The sequence below is a fragment of the Ceratosolen solmsi genome, unplaced genomic scaffold (assembly GCF_000503995.2).
Source record: "Ceratosolen solmsi marchali unplaced genomic scaffold, CerSol_1.0 scaffold2, whole genome shotgun sequence".
NCBI lineage: Eukaryota > Metazoa > Arthropoda > Insecta > Hymenoptera > Agaonidae > Ceratosolen > Ceratosolen solmsi.
In genome coordinates, this window is record NW_011948422.1 from 4,881,371 (window position 1) to 4,905,509 (window position 24,139).

Genomic DNA, 24,139 nt, shown 5'->3' on the forward strand with positions numbered 1-24,139 from the left:
ATAAAAGTGCATTATTATTCGGCGATATTATTATATTATTTGTAAGAAACGAAAAATTAGTAAATTTTTTAAATAAGTCTCTAAGATTGTTTTTAACACAATGAATAAAGTCAATTTTAAAAACAATATACAGCTATATTAGATTTTGTTCAAAATCTTTTTTCTATTTACAAAGAAATTTCAATTTTTTACATTCAATTCAAAAGATTGTGTTAAAGATGCGAAAATACATCTGAAATAAACAGTTTTTGTTTCTTTTTGATTGCGTGACAGTTACAAACTTCTTGGTACATAAAATTAATTATATCTATTATTTCCAACTACAATGAAAATAAGTGAATAGTAATATAGTTCAGTGCTTCTAAATCGTGAAATACTTATTATCGTATATTTATTTACATAAATCGAAATATATTAAATCTCCTTCGCATACACATTATTCACATTCAGAATTGCACATACAGACATACATGAGATTTTCGTTTATACATATTATCTAATCAATGTATATATAGAAATATAGACTAAATACACTTTATCTCGTACTTATATGAGCGTAACTTCCTTATTAGATCTATAGCCTCTCACATAATTTCAGAGCCTGAATTTAATTAAAACTTTTCCTGTTAAACAGCTTTTATAAGAAATAAATAATTTATAAACAATTTGCAACGGTAAGCACTTGAATGTCAAAGAAACTTTAAATAAATATTAAATTAAATTGTAAATGAAATAAAATTAAAATATATTTATCATTAAGTAATCTGAAAAACGTTTGTTTTGAAAAATTAAGTATTTAACAGTATCAAAGGTATATCTGTAAGAGTATATTTATTCTATCTAGTTTAGCAATGTTGAACAATTATCGTTATAGAATTAAACGTATATATATATATATATATATATATATATATATATAGAGGTAAAATGACCTCAACCAAAATTTTGCATAATTTATGATTTGAATTTATTTTTTTTTTACTTTTACTTATGAAGATTATTAAGATTAAGTTATTTTATCAAAAAAAAAAAAAAAAAAAAAAAAAAAAAAAAAACAGTATCTTATGTTTACTATTATTAGTTATGCCCGCAGTATCTAATGTGTCTAATGCAATTAAAGATTTTATGGATATATGATATATTATTTAAGAAATTTTTAAATAAATAATTTGAAATGCAAATAATCATGACAGTGTTAAATAAATATTATACTCATACTCACTGTCAATAGTTCAAAACTTGATATATGTAACGTATCATGAATGCGTAATATTATTATACAGCGCTTTCTTTTTTACATAATGAATTGCTCTGTGATTTATTTCGTGTGAATCTTGAGATAGTTTTTATTTACTTGTGGTTGTTAAAATTATTTATATATACGTACAGAAATAAACAAACACGAACACACAATACATATATATTTGCACCATAGTAATAAATATTTTACTTAAATCACGATTTTATTTTGATTTTATGTAAATACACATCTGTTTCAAAATTATATATCAAGTTTAAGAGGATAATTGAATTAAAACATGTATAAATAAATGTTATAGTTGAAAATGTGAATATTTCATAACTAGTGGTTTTGTCTTATTTTAGCATTAGGTAAAAAAAAAAAAAAAATGTGTTTCAATGTTCCATTCGCACAGAATACAAATGCCTCTGAATTACCTTACTGTTATTTATTTGAAACTCTATAATAATTTCGTTATTTTCACATTTTAACACATACGTAATGTTTCCGTAACTATAAGTGTCAAAAAAAAAAAAAAAATTAACTCTTGTAATAATAACTGAAAAATAATTATTATACATTACCCTACGGCATTGATATTATTTGAATAAACGTATACGTGTTTCTTAAATATCCTCATCAACGAAATATATGTAAATGCGATAAATTTTTTTAAAGAGACTAGATTATCATTTAATTGATCACTTAGTAAATACGTGTTGCTAGTAGTATTGAAGTTTTTGCTGCATTGCATTTGAAACGATATTGAAGTAGAAAAACTTCTTACTCAATATTATATCGAGTATAATTTTTATCAATAATGACTTTATTGAACAATGTTATATCCAGTAGTATTATTTCCTTCGGTGTAATAAAAAAGATAATTTCTTCCTCTCTATGAATTTTTCTGGTGATTTTTTTATTTTTTATTTTTTAATTTTTTTATATCGCATTATCTTACACGAGTCCTCTTTTATAAATTATTCTTTAATCCCCGACTATGTGATCTTGAATCGGTGAATCAACTGCTTTAATCGAATAAAAATAAAAATATTATCATAATGCAATTGTAAACTGCGCTCCGCGCTAACTGCCAAGTATCTATAAATTAAAGCTATTCATATTTTTATTTTCATCTCTACGTAATCACTTAATACAACGATTATTAAATCTATTGCATTCAATATATTGAATATATGATTTGCGTGACGTTAACGGTTAATTGAAAATAATCGATTATGTAGAGGATAATTAAGACGAAGTAGCAAAATTTTGCGCTTCATAGAGTTAAGACAAATCGACATAACACCTCATTTGCCTCAAGGAGATCGATTTCGCGCTCACGCGAACAAGTTCCAAACATACGTAACGCGCGGAGTTGGAAAAATAAGCGAAGCGTGGATTGTAAGCGGCGCCGGGGAATGGACCGATGAGCATATTTGATTTGCAATTATCATTAAATGCCAGGAGCAGTTCGTGGCACGGATATTAATTTGCTTGTCTCTTGTTAGCAAGGGTCGGCCGAGGCCGTGACTATGTACTGGCCATCGTCCAAATTTTAGAGAGAAACTGAATATGAGAGACGTTACTCATCCGTCGGGACTAGTCAATTGGAAAGTCCGCCGATTGATATTGCCGACTAGCGGATGAACGCAACTATATTGATTACCTTATTCCCCATATACGAGGTACACGCCCTGAAAGAAGAGAAGTCTCGCAATAGGAGAATGACGATTGTATAGTTGTTGGTAGATATTTGGAAAGATTTAGCACGGCCGGTATGAAATGTTGGAGGTAATTTATTACGTTAGACGATGCTCACGTCACTCCGAGCACATTTGACTATTTGAAGTGTCTGATTATATGGAGATGATAAATATGATTGAAGATAGTCAATTCCTTGGAGCTAGCAAAATTAGAAATTTCGCTTTATAGAAATTGGAATTGAAATGAATTTTAATGAGAGATTATAAAATTACGTGTCTTGACAGTTTAGATGTAGCCTTACAGTAAAGTCAACTCGTGCAAACTTAAATCCTTAAAAGTATTATAATTTCTGCTGCTTACATTATATCGTTGTATAATTGATTAATTGCTTATTACATTTAATTAAAAGAAGGTTGAAATTTCATAGCCAATCAGTTGGATAATATTATTAAATTCAATCATTTTCATTATTATTATTATATTATTAGTTTTTCCTCTCGTGTTGCAATATTCAACATTTAATATTGATTATAAACTTTTCTTTTAAAGAATAGACTTATTATTTAAAATATATGATTGAATATATAATGACGTTTGTTATAATGAGTATTGGATGTCAAGATTGTAGTAGATCCAAGAAAATTATATTGCAATAATAATTTTTTACTTATATTAAGATTACTCTTAATAATCGCAAATTATATTTTTAAAAAGGATATATTTTCTATTTTGTTTTCACTGGATTATGTTAAAAATAAAAAAGAAAAAATTATTTTCTTAAATTAGTTAATTTTCATAATAATGTTATTATAACCTTAAACGAGATTTCCTTTTCAAAATAGTATATATATTAGCAAAAATAAATATAACGCATTGTTAGCAGTAACATTCCCGTCTGATTTCAATAATTTATTTCAATAATTTATCTCTAATGGACATTGTTTATCTTACTTTGATTAATTATAATTTTATTGTATGTACACGGAAATATCTATCTGCTTTAATTATTAGAAATTTATTTGATATTAATACTTTTGGCTATAATGTTTTGTGAAATATGTTTGAATAATCCAACATTCGTCTATACATTTATTCCATATTATAATTTATATATTTAAATATTAATTTATCAAAATCCATGCAAATCTCTGTATTTACATAAATTTTTTCTTTTTTTTTTTACAAATTTCAGGATATTTCTTTAATGCATTAAATATGCTCGTCATAATATTTCAGAGTATTGACTCTTCGGCATAAGCTGAGAGATAATTAACAGGTAATTTATGTTAATTTATAAAACTCTATTATTTTAACTTACACCGTAATAAAATGTCCGATTTTATTATTTCTGAATAATAAATTATTCATCTCTAATGATGGGATATTATTTTTTTAGTTTATAAACATTTCGCGTCTCGAAGGCTTGATATTAGAAAAAAAAAAACAAAACAAAACAAAAAAAACTATACAAAACAAACTCGTTATCATCTTATATTAGAGACTATTTTCTTACAAACTTTATCAAGTTGAATGGCATTTTATTTATTTATTTAATTTATTTTATTTATCAATTCATTATATTATTATATTAAAATTATAAATTAGTATTAATATTATTTCAACACCGATACAGCTGTCTTCAAATCAATCAAATAATTTCGATAATTCTTTTTTTACTTTAAGATTTCAATTTATTTGATATATACAACAATAAAAGTATCAAAGTTACGTAACGTAGCATGAATCTTCTCTCGAGTGCAAACACGCCCGTTCGATATAAGTATTCTGTGAGTCAAATTGAAATCGATTATCAACCATAGATATTCAATTGTGAACTTAATCTTCACGAATATATCATCGCGCTTTATTGAGAGAAGAAGAATACATTTGCTTATCAAAAATAAGAAGACTATTGACATTTTATATATAAAATCAAATTAATCGTTTGATCAAAACGTATAGACTAATATGTACTCAATTTACCTTAATTATGATTAATTATGATCAACATGAAAACAGTACTGCTCTTGATAATAATTATTTTCATTCGAAAAAGACACGTTGATAAATAATTTTCTTTTCTTCGATAAATATTTACATTTATTTGTTATTTTACGCAGTTATTCCTCTATATAATGAATATTAATCCTAATGTTGCTTATAGATTGATCAATTATTTTCTTCTTATTTTATTCTCTTATTTACCTCTTGTTTAACATTTAAAATTAAATAACAATTTTTTATTTTTCCTAATACTATTCAATTTCTAATAAACACTACTCATAATAATATTCAATATTTTGTGCGTGTGTGCGCGTGTGTGTTGTAAATTAACTAAAAATGTAATTTGTCATTATTAATTCGATATTTATTTTCTATTTTTAGGACTGAATTTTTTTTTCACAAAATTCATGCTATCTTCAATTTATAATTATTACGAAGATTCAAAATTTCCAAACATACGATACAAAGTCATTCTCTTTTCAAATTTATGCTTTGAAAAAAAGTAATAAATAGGTAACGGCTGGTTATACTCCAATTATATTCTGTATAATTTAATATATGGTATTCGTTTATTAAAAAGGATTAATATTTCTCAGATACTTACCATGACAACCATTCTATAGTTTTCCATATGTATATATGTATATAATCATTTCTCGATCAAAGATTCTTCGTATTATAAAATGAATTATTTTCACTATATTTTTATTTATTACAATATTATATTATATTAATTAAATTTATATCAATATAAATTTGATATATATATATATATATATATATCAATTGTTAAATATAATTTTTAAATAAAAAAAATCGCTCAATTATTAGTTAAAATATTAGTCTTTAAATGCATAATTTTGCATACACATGACACGTCAATAGTTTAATTTAATAAACGACATTATTATTACATACAATGCAGCGAATTATAATTCCTTTATTGAGCGGAAAACATTTAAGTTATTTGAAATCCACTTCATCGGCATTATTATAGCAACAAAACTTTTAATTTCTCCTTTATTCGGATAACTTGTGCGCATGTCGCAGTTTAACTTCTTTTACCGCGCGCATTTTCATAGAGAAAGATTTTTAAAAATTCTCTAACAAAGCATTACCGCTTTAAACATATTTCAATACAATACATACCTCGACGCGACTTCGTCACTAGCGAGCATCATTTCTCCCTCGGCGCTGTAAACGAAGATCCTCTCATTACCCTGATACCACTTTATACTGTGTAGCCCTATGCACTGCGGCAATTTCAGAATGCACGGCAGCTGGATTTCCGTACCAAACTCGGCGTGCTTCTCGCTCTTCAGCCACGCCTCGCCGCTTCCTGAAATGCACAAAACACGCTGACGTTTAACGCTCTGTTGCTTTTCCTGCATATATTGCAGTCGCTGTGTATGGTAGTGCCTCGTCTACACCACCCTTCTTCCCATTATCCCATTTTTATTTTTCAATCTTTTCAATACCGCTCTCTTTCTCATTGTACGGGATCTCGAGAATTACAGTTTTTCAGCAAAGTGTTTTGAATCCGAAGGTTAAAAGTTTTTAATTGAAAGTCCAACACTGGACAATTAATAATAATAAGCTGCTTTATATCTTTCGACTTTGTATTTGGCGATAGTGAGTAATTTTATCAGGGATATATAAATTCTTTTTTTCTTTTTTTTTCATTATGGATTTTTTTTAAGTAATAAAATAAAATTTTAAGTAAATAATAAATTTTTAATTGTTTATTTCATTGCAATGTTATAAGTGTAAGTTGAATAGTATATCCGGTAGAAAGATGCCTCGTAATAAAATATTCGCGCGGAAGAAATATATGAGCTTTTGTTTATAGGAATATTAATTTTCAATGAATGTTTTGTTGGAACGTACATGTTGATAATTTGTAAAATTAACTGCATATATCCATTTCGATAATACACGTATAATAAAGTAATCAATTATTTCATTCAGAAATATGTATTATTGACTTATATCATAAAGATTATTTTATTATTTTTGGCGAACGTTCTACACACGTCGCACACATTGCGCAGAGAACTAATTGAAAATTAGTATGAATTCAAAATATATGTTATACTTCGGTTTGTCTTTATTGCATACACCGAAAAATATAATTTTATAACCACAAATATTATATGATTATAAGTGGATAATAAATTTAATTCTATAACTCCACTATATCTGCCCATTAAAATAGCATATCTATGTACTTTGGTTTAAAATAATAATAATAATAATAATAATAATAATAATAATAAATTACCAATAAATTCTACGAAATAATATATCTACGTAAAATATATTTGAAAAAATAATAACCGAACATTATGACTGGCCATACAATGTTTTCCCGCCATAAATGCAACCTACACTCTCCCGTCCGAGATGCATAGTGGTTGTCAGTCCCTTGAGCGCACTTCCTCCTGCACTCCTCCTTCGTTCGCTAAAGTTACGCGCGAAGGGTGAACTTGTTGCACCGACGAGAACGTGAGTTGACCGAGGGTAGGGAGTAATAGCACGTGGCGAATAACGAAGGATAGAGTTTATTCGCCTTACGCTTGCGGCAATGGGTTGGTTGGTATGCGAGCCAATACGAAGTTTCTTCAGAGCGAGGATAGTACGTACGCTAAATAAACTTGTGGGTGAAATTTGGATGGATGTCACTGTCCTTTATGTATAACATTATATATATAATTTGAGTAGGAGCGAGGTTAGTCGGAATTGTATATTTTAATAAGAGCACATTGTACTTTCGCTACCACTAACCTACCTATGCACGTCTTCTTTTTCCCTTCGACTTATTTATCGTCAATGTATTCCTTCGTGGATATGTCATTCGTATCATTTGTCTCTCAATGTCGTTGTCGTTACCCGTGTTTTCTTTGCGTTATATAGTTAATGGCATATTGGCTGGCCGAGATAATTAGAATTTTATCGCACGCGGATTTGCTTCCTCCGTACTTTCTCTACCAGTGCTCAACGAATTTCTCGTTTCAAGAAATTCTCTTACTGCATAATGAAAGACAGTACGAGCATAATTCTTTGCTATATTACTCGTCTAGAAAATACTAATTCAATGAAAAAACTTACAACTTCATAATGCATGTACTTTCGTTCATAATAGTCGAGTGTTTATTTTTATTTAAATGCATAAAATGAATGAAATAAGGAAATATTGCTCGTATAATTGAAGCACGCAAATGAAAGAAAAATCAATAAATATATAAAACTTAAGTTAGTAGTTTACAATGAAATGCATTTGTTTTAATGTAATATTTATTATCCTCCGTTATCGCTAAATTTTAGCAGACAGTAGTTGATTATTTTTGCAAATGACGAACAAGTACTTTTGATATTCTATTTCAGAAAACATTTGTTTACTAGAGCGTAGAGTAATAAAATATTGCAATCAATATCGTGATATGAATAATTCAAAATAATGTAAAGGAAATGAATTGGTAGTAATGCATATCAACGAAGAACGTACATAATGTAACAGGCTTTTAATGAATGATTGACAAATGCTTTTGTCTTATATTTTGTGCCTAGAATTTGATATTGTTGTTATTAATATTAAAAATTGGTAAGTCAATATCCTTTATACCAATATGCTTTATATGTACAATTTATTTATATGTTTTGCATGTATATTTTATTTGTATATTTCATGCACATATTTTATTTATATTTTATATGAAAATTTTATTTATATTTTTTACATGTATATTTTATTTATACGTTTTACATGTGTATTTTATTCATTTTCATATAGCTGATGTGTATTTCTTGTAGCTTAAATACATTAAAAATATTACACTGGATTAGGCATTAATAAATATTGAAATATCCAACTCGTTAACTATTATAATAAATTAATCTTTAAAATATTAGTTATGATTATTAGACCATAAATAGTAACTTTGCATCAAATAATGTTAAATCTTATCAATAATATCTTATAATCGAATTTATTAATTAATTGATTAAATCGATAAACCAACATAACTTAAATCTAATTTATTTATTTATTTTTTTTATAAGTTAATTAATGTCTTATTACTTGTGTTCTTCTTTTTTTTTAACACTTGTAATATTATCCCATTATATATACAAAGTTGTAAACCTACGTTTTACGATGTTATCAAAAATTTATCTTCTTCCCACTAGCAGAAAACGTCTTTCCTAGTATGGAAACACAGAAATGACTTATCTTGAAATGATAATACTAATTGAAACTTCCCAGCTTAAAAACTAATCTTACATCGCGTCGCATAGTAAAAGTAAAACTGACCCTCAAATTACAGCGCTTATTTTATTTTTTATTCGCTTATTGCAATATAATAAAAAAGCGATCGCCGATGAGATAAAATTAAACGAAACATGAAATTTCAACGGGCATGAGGCTGTATATCCGTAATCTATCCTGCATTAAACACGGGATTATCAAATTTGTATTGCTAACTGAATGTACGTGATTCCCAGCAATACTGTTCTTATTCTTATTTACATTAGTATTGTCTAATTACTTTTTACAAGAGCAGGTTATTTATATTTGCAGTCACGAAGCTGTACGGATAATAATGTAATTAGTTTTAGTATATTTTTAAATGCTTACAACTATTGTTAAAATTACATTTAACACTAGCACAAATACTTAATCAATTAATAAATAATAGAATTTACTTGATTAATCATATAACCAATTACTTGTATAAACTAATATATATGTTTGCCGAATAATTATTTTCAAAATTTTACACATTTTCTATGTGTATGGAAAAAAAAAAAAAATAAATAAATAACGAAATAAACTACTAACTTGCTTTCACATAAATAGCGCAGCAAGATTTTTTTCATCCGTGAGCATTATTATGATCATTTAAACTTGCATTATTGGTCGTTATGGATGATGCATTTGTATCAAATGATAAAATTATTATTATTATTGTGCTCGAATATAGAATACGAACAACAATATTCGTATATTTAATATCAATGGTCCAATTGAGAGAACTAGAGAAAGTCGGTAACAAAATGAGTGAATAAGTTAGACACAGGTTGGTTGATAGGAGGGAGAGGTGGAATTTGAAGCGATTGATCTATGAGGCCATGGTATTATTACGAGGGCATACATACATACATACATACATACATACACACATGCATACATACATACATATATATATATATATATATATATATATATAACCCTATGTGCATGTGTGCAAGACCACAGAATACGAAATCCGAATCAGCTCGAGCTTTATTTATACGTGAGCTGAATGAAGGCTACTTATGCTCTCTTATACCTTTATCGTATCTTTAAATTACATTGGATGTGTATAGATGCTTTATGGTTTTTAGAACTAGAATTATGCTTTCTTTTGAATATATTTTCTGCATTAATGATAAATTGCGTATAATAATAAAAAAAAAGAAAAAAGAAAAAATGTATTGCACTAAATTCGTGTATATTAGATTAAAAAATCTGATGAATATATAAATAATAAAATAATTAATGCTTATTATTGGATGTATATTTAGAAAGCCTTATAGCGTTAAATAAATATTATATGACTGAGTTTATCGGTAGGTCAAATTTATTTAGGGATGGATTAATAAACTATTAATTTAATACATTAAAACTAGTGGGAAACTTGGAAAAAATCTACAAAATTGCAATGATAAATTCTAGCTCAAATGTGCGAGTAAACTCCCATAGATTCAAAAAAACGAAATATCAGGATAGGAAGTGCAAAAAATGTGGCACACATTCAAACAGATAGATTGAGAGAGAGAGAGAGAGAGAGAGAGAGAGAGAGACAGGAAAAATGAGAAAAGTACAAAAACATATATGAATGAGTTGACAGTTGTTCTCTTTGGTACTATTCACATACACCATTTTCCAGGATAACAAAGTTGATCAATGCGAGTTTTTTCATATGAATACATTTTTGTAAAGAAATGTACCATTCCAGGATCTAATCGTTTTAAGGCTTATTTATTCAAGCTACATGAACTCTTATATTTTATGTTATATATAAAATTATTTTGTATTCGTTACAATCTAAATAATTTATATCAATAATGTAGTGAAAAAAATTTTGAAACCAATTTTTAAATTCTTGCTTTATATGTTTTATATGATAATATTAATGTAAATCGAATGTACTAAAATCTATTTTCACGGCTCAGTATTATATATAATAATATTTATTAAAATCCATTAAAGTCTTTTACTGAATTATATTTCAGAACTATAAGATATATGCTTTATACTACATTATATTAATTATTAACGAATCTCCTTTCCTCGTCTCCTTTATTCTCATATATAATTCATATTTTCAATATTTATTTGTGCAATGCTTTCATTTAGATGCTAATCGTTACGTCAAATATATTTATTTCACTTATATTTAATATATCTAGCAGAATGATACAACTATATATGCATGACATGTATTTACTACTATTTTCCCTATTACTATGTTTATACACATAAGATTTATATGATGGACAGTCTGAGATACGTCACTCTTCTTATCATTTTATTAAAATATTCATATAATATTGGAAATTGATAGTTAACTCGAATAAGCATTTTCATTCATTATTAATATTAGGCAAAAATGTATATAATTTCATTACTTAATAGCACTTATTTTCAATGTTTGGCTAATAACATTTGCTTTACTTTGCTATTATATTAATCTAATTTTTACTCTTAAAAAGAACATTAATAAAAATAATTTAAATTTTAATATCAATGTCGGCTAAAAATATTAATACTTATCAGCATTTTGCATCCTAGTAATTAAAATCTGTGGTTTTGATGCAGCGTCAAATGATCCTTTTATAGGTCTACAGGAACATCAGAATACTTAATATTGAGAGTTAAAAAGGCATTTTGTAGATTGCTTTTTTAGGCGATTAATTTTACATTAAGTTAAAAGTCCTCGAAAGCTTGAAACCAGATTATTGTGAACTTATTTTAAGATATTAACTTTTTATATAATTTGTTTCTTACTATTTTTTAGAATTAAATTTTTTTATGAGAAAACAAAAGGCGCATCATCGGTTCTTAATTATCCAAATATATATTGCTATTAAATTACAATAATATGAACTTATCAAATTATATGCTATTAAATACTAAGGAATAGCAACAATTAGGTATTAATATAATTTATTGTTTTACTATTTTATAATTAATTTTCCCAATTACTTTTAGTTTATTTAAAGTCAGGCAAACGTCGCTTATTAGTATTATGATATAATATTAGATATACTCGAAAGATTGAATTCCTGTATGATATGTTATCGATGATCACAAATTCGAAAACTCTGTACTAAATTTCGAAAATCCAAAATATGAAATAATGCATTCTTTATGCACATCGGAACGAAACCTAACAATATTGATTCTGCATAGTTGTCACTTAATTAATTCGTTAATATTAATATAATCATTAATTGAAGAAATTTATATGTTAATAGAAATTATTAATATAATCATCGATTGGATGTATTTTAACAATTTTTACAACTATTTAAGAACGCATTTTTACTTTTAGTGGAACAAGGTAAAAGCTATTCTCCAAATCTTATACTTGACGATGCCATAGTAGACCCTTACTTAAGTTCATTCAACCTTGTGGTTTCTGGCTACTATCGCATTTTCAAAACATCCAGATCGATGAATTGTTACCAAATTCCCCTCCACGCTCTCATCCATCCCTCGTTTTGTCTTTATCGCGCCTCCCTTTCTCTTTGTCTATCCTTTCAATTTTTTACAAACTCCATTGTGTCTTTTCGTACTGTCCCCATACGATGGAAGCAGCAGCTGTATTGGCAATACGCCAAGTCGGCTCCTTCTCCTTTTCATCTCCCTATCGCACTCCCTACTTCCGTGTTCACTCACGCGTCCTCCACGGAATTTACCTACTTGTACTAATACGTAATGGCATACGTATACGCGCAAGAAACGCATTACCATGCTTGCATTCTGATAGAATTACTTTGGATAATGCAGAGTTACCACTGTCGAGAGACAGAGTTCGAGAGAAATCGCATCTTCTCGCAGAAGCCCCAACTTTTAGGGCTGCAGTTTATTTCGCGGATTACGTAAGATGGCTTCTTCTGTTCTTCTAGCGAACGGAATACCAATTTTCGCTGACATCCGTACTAGTAACTTTGCCTATATTTCTCTCTAGTTGTAACGAGACCAATTTCGTTTAGCAATAAAATCATCTCCTACGCAAATCTAATAAAACATTCCAGATGTCTACAACAGAGAGAGAGAGAGAGAGAGAGAGAGAGAGAGAGACCAGAGTCCTCAAAATGATAATTAATACACAAATATCAGAATACTTTATTATGTGATAAGTGATCGCAATTGAGACAGATAACTTTTTGTCATGAATATGTGCGTTTCAAAATGAATAAATGGCTGGTTGAAGTTTAAAATGAATTACCTACTACCCTTTATCCATTCGGATTTATTTCATTCCATGCAATAAAGATAAAAAATATAAAAATTTTTATTATATTTAATAAATAATGTCAAGCGAAAAGAAAATATATTAATCTATGATGTTTTTATTTTCTAAGTCGAAATAGTATTAAAATGTCAGAAATAATTCAATAACCATGTTGGAGTATAATTTTAAATAATTCTTTTGCTCTCAATTCAATTATTATTTTCGATTGTACAAAACTTTAATAAATAAATATAATATACTCATTTTTTTATTTAAAAACAAATAATGTTAGTATATCAACGTCATTTTTAATAGATGTATTATGCAATCTTTGCTCTTACTTGTAATAATAGTTCTTATGGATCGAAATACCTTTTATATATGTAAATCTATTTTACGCGTTTGAAAATCTTGAATAAGGAGAATAGCAAAGCTTTATTGTGAGATATTATTTAAAATATTTAATATATAAATTTTTGAATCTCCATAGATATTTATTCAAGAAATATAAAAAACATTTAATATCATAGAAATTTTATAAAAAATTATTTTCGATTCTTAAAAGTTCATCTTTCAACTTTCCATTTATATTTTAATTTCACTTGACAGTAACGTAATCCTATTCTGTTCGACGAGATGAAATTGTCAATTTCATCACTTTGAGTCAATTTCTCAGGTCTAAAAATCAGATTATTCTTTTTAAATTCTGTAATAATTAAGCTTGAAAAATTCAATAATTGAAATCAGTTTTTGAAATAAATAAAAATATGTCGTATCATAATATATTCTAAGATTTACGTATTAAACATAAAATAAATTCTAAATGTCTCTATTTAATTAACTGACATATAAATAAGCAAGTCTTGTAAATATTAATAACATTTTTAAATATTTTAACATCAGTGAAACTTACAAATGTATCCTAATTTTCATATAAAAAAAAAAAATGTATTTCCTAATTGTTGCTTTCAATATTAAAATTAAATTAAATTTTTACAGACTTGTCAATAAAATTTAATATATATATTTAAGAATGTAATAAAAGCCGCGTTGAAATAGTATTTTAAAGTATCTCCAACTTACGTAACGATAAAGCAAAGCTTACATCTAATGAAATATTCTAGAATAAAAAAGGAATATTTAAATAATTTTAAAGCAATCTAAAAATTAAATGACTGAATGAATTTAAATACAACTTGTGATCATAAAAATCCTCGGTGACATATAAAAAAATTCCATACTGAAATATGTTTATATGTTGTTGTAATGTATATTTGAAAAGGTAATATAGACAATGTCTATGCACAGTGCTTTCGAAAAGTTTTCCGAACCTTCAGTAAATGAGTTGATATCTGATTCATACAAAATTGTTAAAGTAGCGAGATAGGCGGGACGTAAACGCTTGGAATGAGCTTGAAGCAATGTAATCAGAAAAGATTACCGTTCGATTCAACGATTATATGTACATGAGAAATGAAAGACAAATTGCATTAGACGATGAAAATTATGAGAATATATAATAATAATGTACAATAACAGCTGTCCTTTACAGTTGTGTAATTGGAAATTTTTTCTTTAAGTACATAAATACCAATAGATTTTAGCGCATATTACTTGAAAATTTTAAGTAATTTATACTACAATAAAAGAAACATCGAGTTATTTGTATATCTAAGTATCTGAGTAATTTTACTTTATGATATGAAAATACACCCGCATAATAAATAAAAAATTAAAGGATTCATAATATTTATTTTGAATAAAATTTTACAAAACAGAGCCATTTATATAGATCCTACTAATAAAATTAAGAAGTATCTTTAACATTTGTATTATTATTGATATAATTGAATTATTGTATATTTACAATATAATTTTAATGAAAGGTATTGTTGATTATTTTTATTTTTACAAGTGTTTATGTCTAATATATAAACACATTCCTTTACTATTAATGAATGCAAATTTAATAAAAAATTAATATCTATGATATATATATATATATATATATATATATATATATATATATATATATATACTTGTATATCAGTTATTAGATCTTATAGATTCAAACTTGTGATATTAGAGTATATTATTTCATTTTCTAATTGAGTTAATTTTCATTAGTAATATTAATAAATTCTAACATATGATTGCATTATGAATAAATATTCGTATGATTGAATTTTAAGAAACTTTCGAGTAGTTAATATAATTGATAAAGTCAATCTTAATTATTAATAATAATTTATACAAAAATTACCTTTTGAAAGTGCACTTATGATAATAGAAATAGTAAGTAACCTGAATTAAAAAATCTTAAATACATTGTCCTAATTTTAATAATAAAAAAATAATATGATATAATATTATATAGTTAATAAATTAATTGTCGATTGGATCAGACACTTATCGATACATTTTTATTATTCTAAAAGATATTTGAGAAAGACATATATACACAGTAATGTTTATTGCATATATATCGTATCATTCTTTATGGCCAAAGAAAGCATTAAAGCTTCTCGTTCTGAAAATAATAAGAAGCAAAAATAAAAGTACATTATGTATGAAAATTCAATACATACGAACAAATCATATTGATACGAGACGCCTGCCATGGCTTCTTATTTGACATAGTTAAATGTACGCCCGTACATGCTTCAAAGAGCTTAGAATGTCAAGATGAATTTGTCTACGGAATTCAGTCAGCGCGATCTCGGCTCCTCTGACATTTACATATACAGCTTTCGAAGAAAAAAAAAGAAAAGAAAAGAAAAGAAAAGAAAAGAAAAGAAAAGAAAAAAAAGAATGAATGCCGATGAAAAATCAAGAGTGAATCGAGATTCTCAAGCAACTCGCGAAAGCACTTATATTTCTTCGTATTCTTCGTACAGGCGTATGTACCTGCATATGTGGCAGGATCCCAGTACTGAATATAACGCACGTGAATTGAAGATTTGGACGAGTGGGGGGCTTGTATTTTCATAGTAGTATAGCTATAGGTGTATTTGCTCACAATTCCCACACTATGAATTTTGCGGTTGCGGAAGTTTCAAGAGAATTGTATGTATGCTGCGGGTGGTAGGTAAGAATGGATCGTGTGTGAGAGCAATTGCAAACAGTCATGCATGACGTCTTCCTCATTCCGAGGCCTATGACCCTTTTTTATTTATCTATTTATTTATTTGATTGTGTGTATCGAGTAAGCTGGTTAAATATATTTAATTACGTTTCAAGGAAAATATATATTGTCGGTGAATAAAATTTGTCTAAATATCAACTATAGAATGATGATTTTAAAGATTAAATAAAGATTATAACAAGACGTGATCAAATCAAACATACAATATTGTTATTATATTTACTGATTATTCTTCGTTAAATGTATTTATGTGATATTGTACAAGAAATATTGTATTAGTAATTAAATATCATATTTATATTTATATCGTGGAGAATAAATAAACAGAGGAATGACGAGATTTATTTTAAGATTTTTAAACAAATTCTATGTAAGCCTTCGCGAGCTCGTATAATTATACCTTTTGTAATTCATTCTTTATTTTTGTATTTAAATTTGCTATTTAAAAATTCTGCAAATGTTTAATTAGTGATATTTAGAATTGGATGGGCACTTATGTGATCTGTAAATGTTGCAAGCCAGCTCGTTAGACACATTACTCCGCAAAATTTTCATATGCTGTTCTGTATATCATCTGCTTTGAATATTTCAAATGTTTTGTCGTTGCTAGTCCTTAGAGAGGACGAGAGAGGTTCTTTAATAGTGCTTTTTCATTCATTCTCATATATAATGGTATTTTTCCGAAGACTTCGGCCTTTAAACATTAACCCTAATGAATTGTATTATTAAATATTGTGCACTGCGCATTTCACAAAAGGATAAACTTATATTTAAGGAACTACAAACGAATACAAACATTGTTATTTCAATAGTTATATTTCATAGTTTGCTTTTAAATTTAACATTTATAAAATATTTTTCAATGTATTTTAAAATGTAAAGTTATAATATGCTTATATATTATATAATCATGAATTAATTTTTATGAATATAGAGCGGTCAGCTGTGAATATTTTATTCGATATCGTAAACTTATTGCGAGCTTCTACATAATGTGTATATGAGTAAGAGGGATGGATAGTGAAAGACAGAAAGTAGGATAGGGAACTAATGGGGTCAATGGCCAATTTAATGAAAACATACTCTCTCACGATTAACGGATTTTCTCTAATCAAACGCTGGAATGTATACACGAATCTCCGTATGAGATGTACTTTTTTTTTTTAATTTTATATAACAACGAACGATATTTTTCGAGATATAAATAATTAATTGGCCGAGATAGTATATAGAATAATACACGAACACATGAATATACGAAATAATATTATTTTCAATTTCTCTTATAAGACCAATTTCTCATTATCACCGATGAATTTTCCCTTTATTAATTATTTATATTAATATACAATTATTTTTAATTTCTTTTATAAAACCAATTACCCATTATCATAGATGAATTTTCGCTAAAAAGCAACAGTTTTACGGATCATCCATAAAATTAGCATGGAGAAAAAATGCATATTCAAAAATGTAAAAATACATTAAGCATGTTATAAAAGAGAAGGGCGTTGAAGAAAAACATTTGGCAACTGGATGAAAGTTAGGAACTCAAGCGCAAATCTCCATCTCTCATTCCTATTGTGGAGTTTGCTCTCGCAAGTCTCGATAAGTATAACGATGCCATTTCCCGAGATAAAGCTCAGGGGGGGTCGATCGAAAATGTGTCTGTGTGGTTTAGAGAGCAAGCGCTTTGCAATATAATGTGAAACTTACTAACGTCATCTTTGTTGGATCTTCTTCTTTCCTCACTTTCTTTCATTCGCTTTTTTTTTTTTTTATTCTTTTCTTTTATTCAGAACACTCTTCTATTTTATATCGATTATACCTTTTCTTCGTTTCATCTTGAATTATGGCGCATAAAAATGTAATCTCCATTACTTCTTTCTTTATTCTTTTACATCCGATATCGCGCCTTTCACAGCTAAATTTAAATTATAAGCTCAATAATATTCGTTAGCTTTTGTTCAAATATTACACGTAATTTAATCTGATAAGGAAAATATGGTACGATTTTTAAAGTGTGTGGAGCACATTATGAATTGCATTATTTTAACGAAAAATTACCGCTTTATTATACGCGAGACTTTAAAAACTCAAACGATAAATTTAATTAATACTTGCATACAATTTCTTATATAAGATAAAAATTAATTATCATTTATGAGAACAATTGCCTTCTCGATAATTTAAACATATTGAGAAATGCATAATACACTGCATTCAGTTTTCAATAAAAAGTTCACGTTTTAAAAGTGGCATAATTTAAAAATAATATTTCTTTATATATTACACATTTTAAGGTTTTTATTTAAATCATGAGTAATCACATATTTCTAATATTTACATCAGTTTTGTTTTAAAATGTTTTCATCTGATAATTCATATTTACATTTGTATTTTTAAAATGAAGGCTTTAATAAATGAACCACAATAAATAAAAAAAAAAAAGAATAATAGTATTCATATTACATTAAAAGCTCGAAATATTAATTCTATAAAAATATAAAACTTTAAATTCCTTTTTAATATGTCTCGCAATAAGTCCAAAACTTTTTAAATTTTCTTTAGAAAAATGATTAATTTAATTTATTAATGGCGTGAAAGTCTTAAATATTAAAATGATGGTATATTTAATACTTTCGATATGATATTTTCTTACTAAACGAGTATCGGAAGAATATTATTCTGAATAATAAAAAAATTAATAATTGAATTTATTTTTCCTTTAACATTAACTAATATTTTACCAATTATCTATCAATAAATAATAAATGGTTCTAATGAAAGTTAATGTTTTAATGATGTCATTGCGCAAACCATATTTAAACACTCCATTATTCTATAATTATTCTGATTTTTGTTTTGTTACAAAAAATTTTTACTTTAATGACCTATCAATAAATTTTTAAGTAATCCATTCTTATTTAACATAACTTTCAGCCTGATGACTTCTAGTCCGATACTTGATGCACAAGAATACTTTTGTGAAGCTGCCATAAATATCAGTATCGATTGTTTTTCTTTTTTTTTTAAGTTAGTCTCAATACTATTCCCAGTATCATTATTTACAGTATAAATTTTTCATTTATTTTAACTAGTATTAGATTATAAATCTTTTTCCAATTTTCTACTTATTTGTCATTTACCAACATTTACGTTATTTATCAATTTTGTTAGAGTACCGTGATATAAAGATGTGTGTGTGTGTGTGTGTGTGTGTGTGTGTGTGTGTATTGCTCATAATTCATTTAACTTGTATACTTATAAACTTTAGATAATGTAATAACTATATTTAATCATAGATCGATATTATTATGTGAAAAAATAACGAGATACGTAAAGGAGGTTTTGGAGAAATTATTAATTGCATTTTTATGTGATTTTTTAAGAAAATTTAATATTTCATTATGATCTACAATATATATATATATATACAAATTATACGTATATAGAAGAATTTATTCTATTGTGCCCAGAGTATATATGTATTTCATACACTGTTATATTTATTACATGGTCTTGAATTTAAAAATAATTATATTGAAATTAAAATAAATAAATCAATCCGATTTGCAGGTATGAATCGAAATAAAATTTAAAATTTGAAATTTGTTTTCTGTTTGTTGAAATTCACTCTACTTAGAAACTTTCCAATATCTCTTTGACAATTGCATTGCTTTGGTATATTTGAAAATCTGACTACGTCAATACTTAGATGTTGCAGGTTTAATATCGCGAAGTTTTAATTTTGATTTCAAGCTTATTTTTCACTTTATTGCTATTTTTTCGTTTAATATGTAATGCATTACATAAACTAATGCAAGTGAAATTTCTAAAAAATTTAATACTTTGGAATACTAATAGATACTTATCGCGCTTTATATTTCATCTCTATTTCCATATGAATTTAATCTCGAAAAAACAATAACTTAATAAAATATTTTAAAGATCAATGTCTTAGAGTATGAATTGAAACTGATGACTTGTTAAAGTTATAGAATGTTCAAATGCTAAATACTATCTGACAGTACATACAATGAAACTGCATTACATAGGTAATAAGTATAGGTGTGCATATTAACACATCCTTTTATATATTTACCTATACTTTTATTATAAAAATATCGAATCTGAATTGATCAGAATTTTGTAGAGTAATTAAACTAAAATAACGAAAATATCTTACTACAAATTCTCCAAAATAAATAATATATTATTTACCGTAAATTTAGAGATTAATTAAATAAAATTCTATTTAATAAATTAGTCTCTACGAATGTGATAATACGTTCCGATATAAATCCTATAACAAAAAAGTCAAAAATTCTTTTGTTTTTAGTTTTCGTTTTCTTTCGCATATAACTATATTTTTTTCTTAGACTTGTGGCTCACGATCCATCTTCTACTTTCATCTACTTAGATGAAAACGAGTTGCACAGATGAAGATATATTTATATCGATAGTATATCAGGGGTCTTCTTTTCGTTTTTACCAAGCCACTCGTTTCATTCTTCTTTCTCCTCACACCCCATTCTTGCCATTTCTTGCTTTGTCACTCCACCTCTCTAACTTATTCCATAGTCTCCGGAAACAATTGTGGCAAGTGTGGTAAAAATTTCGACTTTAAACGCAGCGTGGAAGAAAGTAAAATAAAAACGAAGAAATCGAAGAGGCAGGCTATTGCAATAGAATGCTTTGCCTCAAGCAACCATTATCTTTCTCCGTCTCCAACAAAAAATTGTCGTCTTATTTCTTTTAGTTTTTTTTTTTATTTGGTCGTACGTTTTGGTTCTTGACTCCACGTTTCAACGTACTTCGGATTCAGAGTTCGTGAATCCGATACACACCTAACTCTTAATGCTTCTATCTAACTTTAGTCAAACGCTTTCTGGTTATATATACAATTATAAATTCTTAAATATATTACAAATTAAAAATTGATAAAAGTTTAAATTAAAAAAAAAATGTATAAATTATTAATATTACAATTATTATATTTCATACCATCAGAATTATTCATACATTTATAAAAAGGAACGAGTTATAAAAATAAAAAATTTCTCCTTTGAAATGACCTTGAAATTTTTGCCAGCTATACATTATGAATGGCAGAAAGTATTTCGAAAAATTAAAAAACTATAAAAATAGTGATGTGTGCATTTTCAATTGCAATGCATTACAATACTATAAGTTTTTCCGAAAAAGACGAAAGCTGTATAATATTAACAATAGAAACAATAATGCATATCAAGAATATATATATATATATATATATATACATACGCGTAGTACTTATGAGCATATGTTAAACAAATTTAAAAATTCAAATTTTGTTATATAAGTTTTTTACGTTTTTTAACGAGTATAACATAATTTCAAGCGAATAAAATTAATCTTTAAATCTGAATTATTGTATTTTAATATTTGAAATAATAAAATTCCGTTGATTAATTGTTGCAAATTTCTTATACAGAGTATTTGTTAGTTAATATATGAAAAATATCTATATGTGTGTGTAAATGTAGATATGAATTTTTTAATTTTCTGTCACATGATATATCATTCTCAGTAAGATAGATAATTTTCATATTTAACAATTTTAATACCTGGATGATTACAATACTTTGTTAATTTGTTGGAATATATTAAAACATTACAAGTAATTTAATAGCACTATAATAATTTAATAATGTAAATATTTTTAGAATTAATTTAAGTAGATGCGAAGTCCGAAAAGGTCACATTTATTATTTAATAAATGTCAGAAATGAAGAGTTTTATAGTTTCCAATAAAGATAAAATAACTGTATTTTTTATATGGTTTATTTAATCAGATTTTAGTGTATCGATACAATTCCCTATCTACAATATTCTCTTTATGAGCGAAAATCATCTCTTCCCGACACTTTTTACAAAATGAGAAGTATCGATTCAAGAGAAATTGAGAATAATATGTAAAAAGAAGTAGTAATCATTGAATGTTGCTTATAAATTGATTAAAATTCGAATTTGTCAAAATTAATTTTCTATTTCTATCGTTTTCAATATATATTTTAAATAAAAAATTTCTGTTTATAAATATAATATTTTTAATTAATTTCCTTTAAATTAGTATATTACATAGAAATTGCAGATATAAAACTTTCAATCAATATTAATGTGGATATTGATTGTTTGTTTGATTAATTTTTTATTAAGAGCTTTAATTATGAAAAGTTTTAATCACTTATTTATTTTTATACAATAAAATGTATATTTATAAAAAAAATTTAGGTCAATATATTTAATAAATGAATGTATCAGTTTATATTTCAATGAGTACATTAATAATTTTGAAATATATTTCTAAATATAAAATATATTTCAATCTGGACTTAAGAAATCAATATATCATGTATTAGAAAATGTTTTTATGAATTCAATTACACTTAAACATTTACACGAAAATTTTTAATTAATACAAAATCACTCTTTTGAAAAATTTAAAATGTATGCTAAATTTATTCAAATTCTGGTTAAATATTCGTACTTTGAAACGCTCGACTTACTAATAGACATAAAACTGATAAAGGAGTACATGAAGTACTCTATAACATAACTGCTAAGATTTCCTTTACTCCCCTTACCCTAGAGAAAACTTTCTAATCCCAAGTTGAGTCCAGATATTTTTTCATATCTTTTTAAGTTTCTTAATTAGCATTTTCGTAAATAGAGGAATCAAATTTTTAAAAATTTCTTCAAATGTAATAGAAAACAGTCCATATGCAAGCAAGGTGTTGTTTATTAAAATAACAAATTTTTAATACACATTGTTTATATATTATTTTGTTTATAAATAACATTTCTAATTTTAAATAATTTTTCTTTTAGTATATTATTTGCGACGAAAGATTAAGCCCAAATTTTTAAGTTTCTAACTTGTATTTATATAGGGTATGACAAAGTTAACATTTTTATTTCAGTCAAAGGAACATATAGCTTGAGTACTATTTATTTCCTTACTTCATTCTTTGTTACTTCCACTCATTTCATTTGAAACTTCATCAAAAGAGCTGTAGAAGAAACTAACCAATTAATTGATTTAAAAGAGTTGAGCTCGGCCTGGAAGAAGAACTGATAGAATGAAAAGATAAATGCTTATTTGGAGCAAATTCATTCCAATACTTTAGTTTAGACTAACTAGTAAGTAGAAAACTTTTTTTTGAAATAACAGTAGCAAGACTTAATGAATTTTTCATTGATTATTGAAAAATATAAGTAACTGATAGTTTTGCTAAGAAGAAAATTAGTAATTCATGAAAAATGTTAAAAATTATTCAATTTTCATAAATACTTTCACATCAAATGTTTTTTTATTGCTTTATTTGCACCATTTAAAAGGTAACGAAAAAATGACAGAAATTTTTCGTAATTTGTTATAATTAAGAATATAATAAATAAAATTAACACATATTTTGAATACTGAAAAATAATCGGTATAGTAATACAATTTTTTAATAATAATATAATTTTGTTAGTGGACTTGAAATTCCAAAATCA

The 24,139-nt window shown here is 26.2% G+C and overlaps 1 protein-coding gene across 1 annotated transcript in view; it reads right to left on the reverse strand.

Moving 5' to 3' along the window:
* LOC105362033 (uncharacterized) overlaps positions 1-24,139 on the reverse strand; it is a 112,975-nt gene that overhangs the window by 12,542 nt on the left and 76,294 nt on the right. Inside the window, exon 2 of the mRNA XM_011499358.1 lies at positions 6,101-6,290. Within this exon, the coding sequence (XP_011497660.1) occupies positions 6,101-6,290 (190 nt within the window). The remainder of the gene's footprint in view (positions 1-6,100; positions 6,291-24,139) is intronic.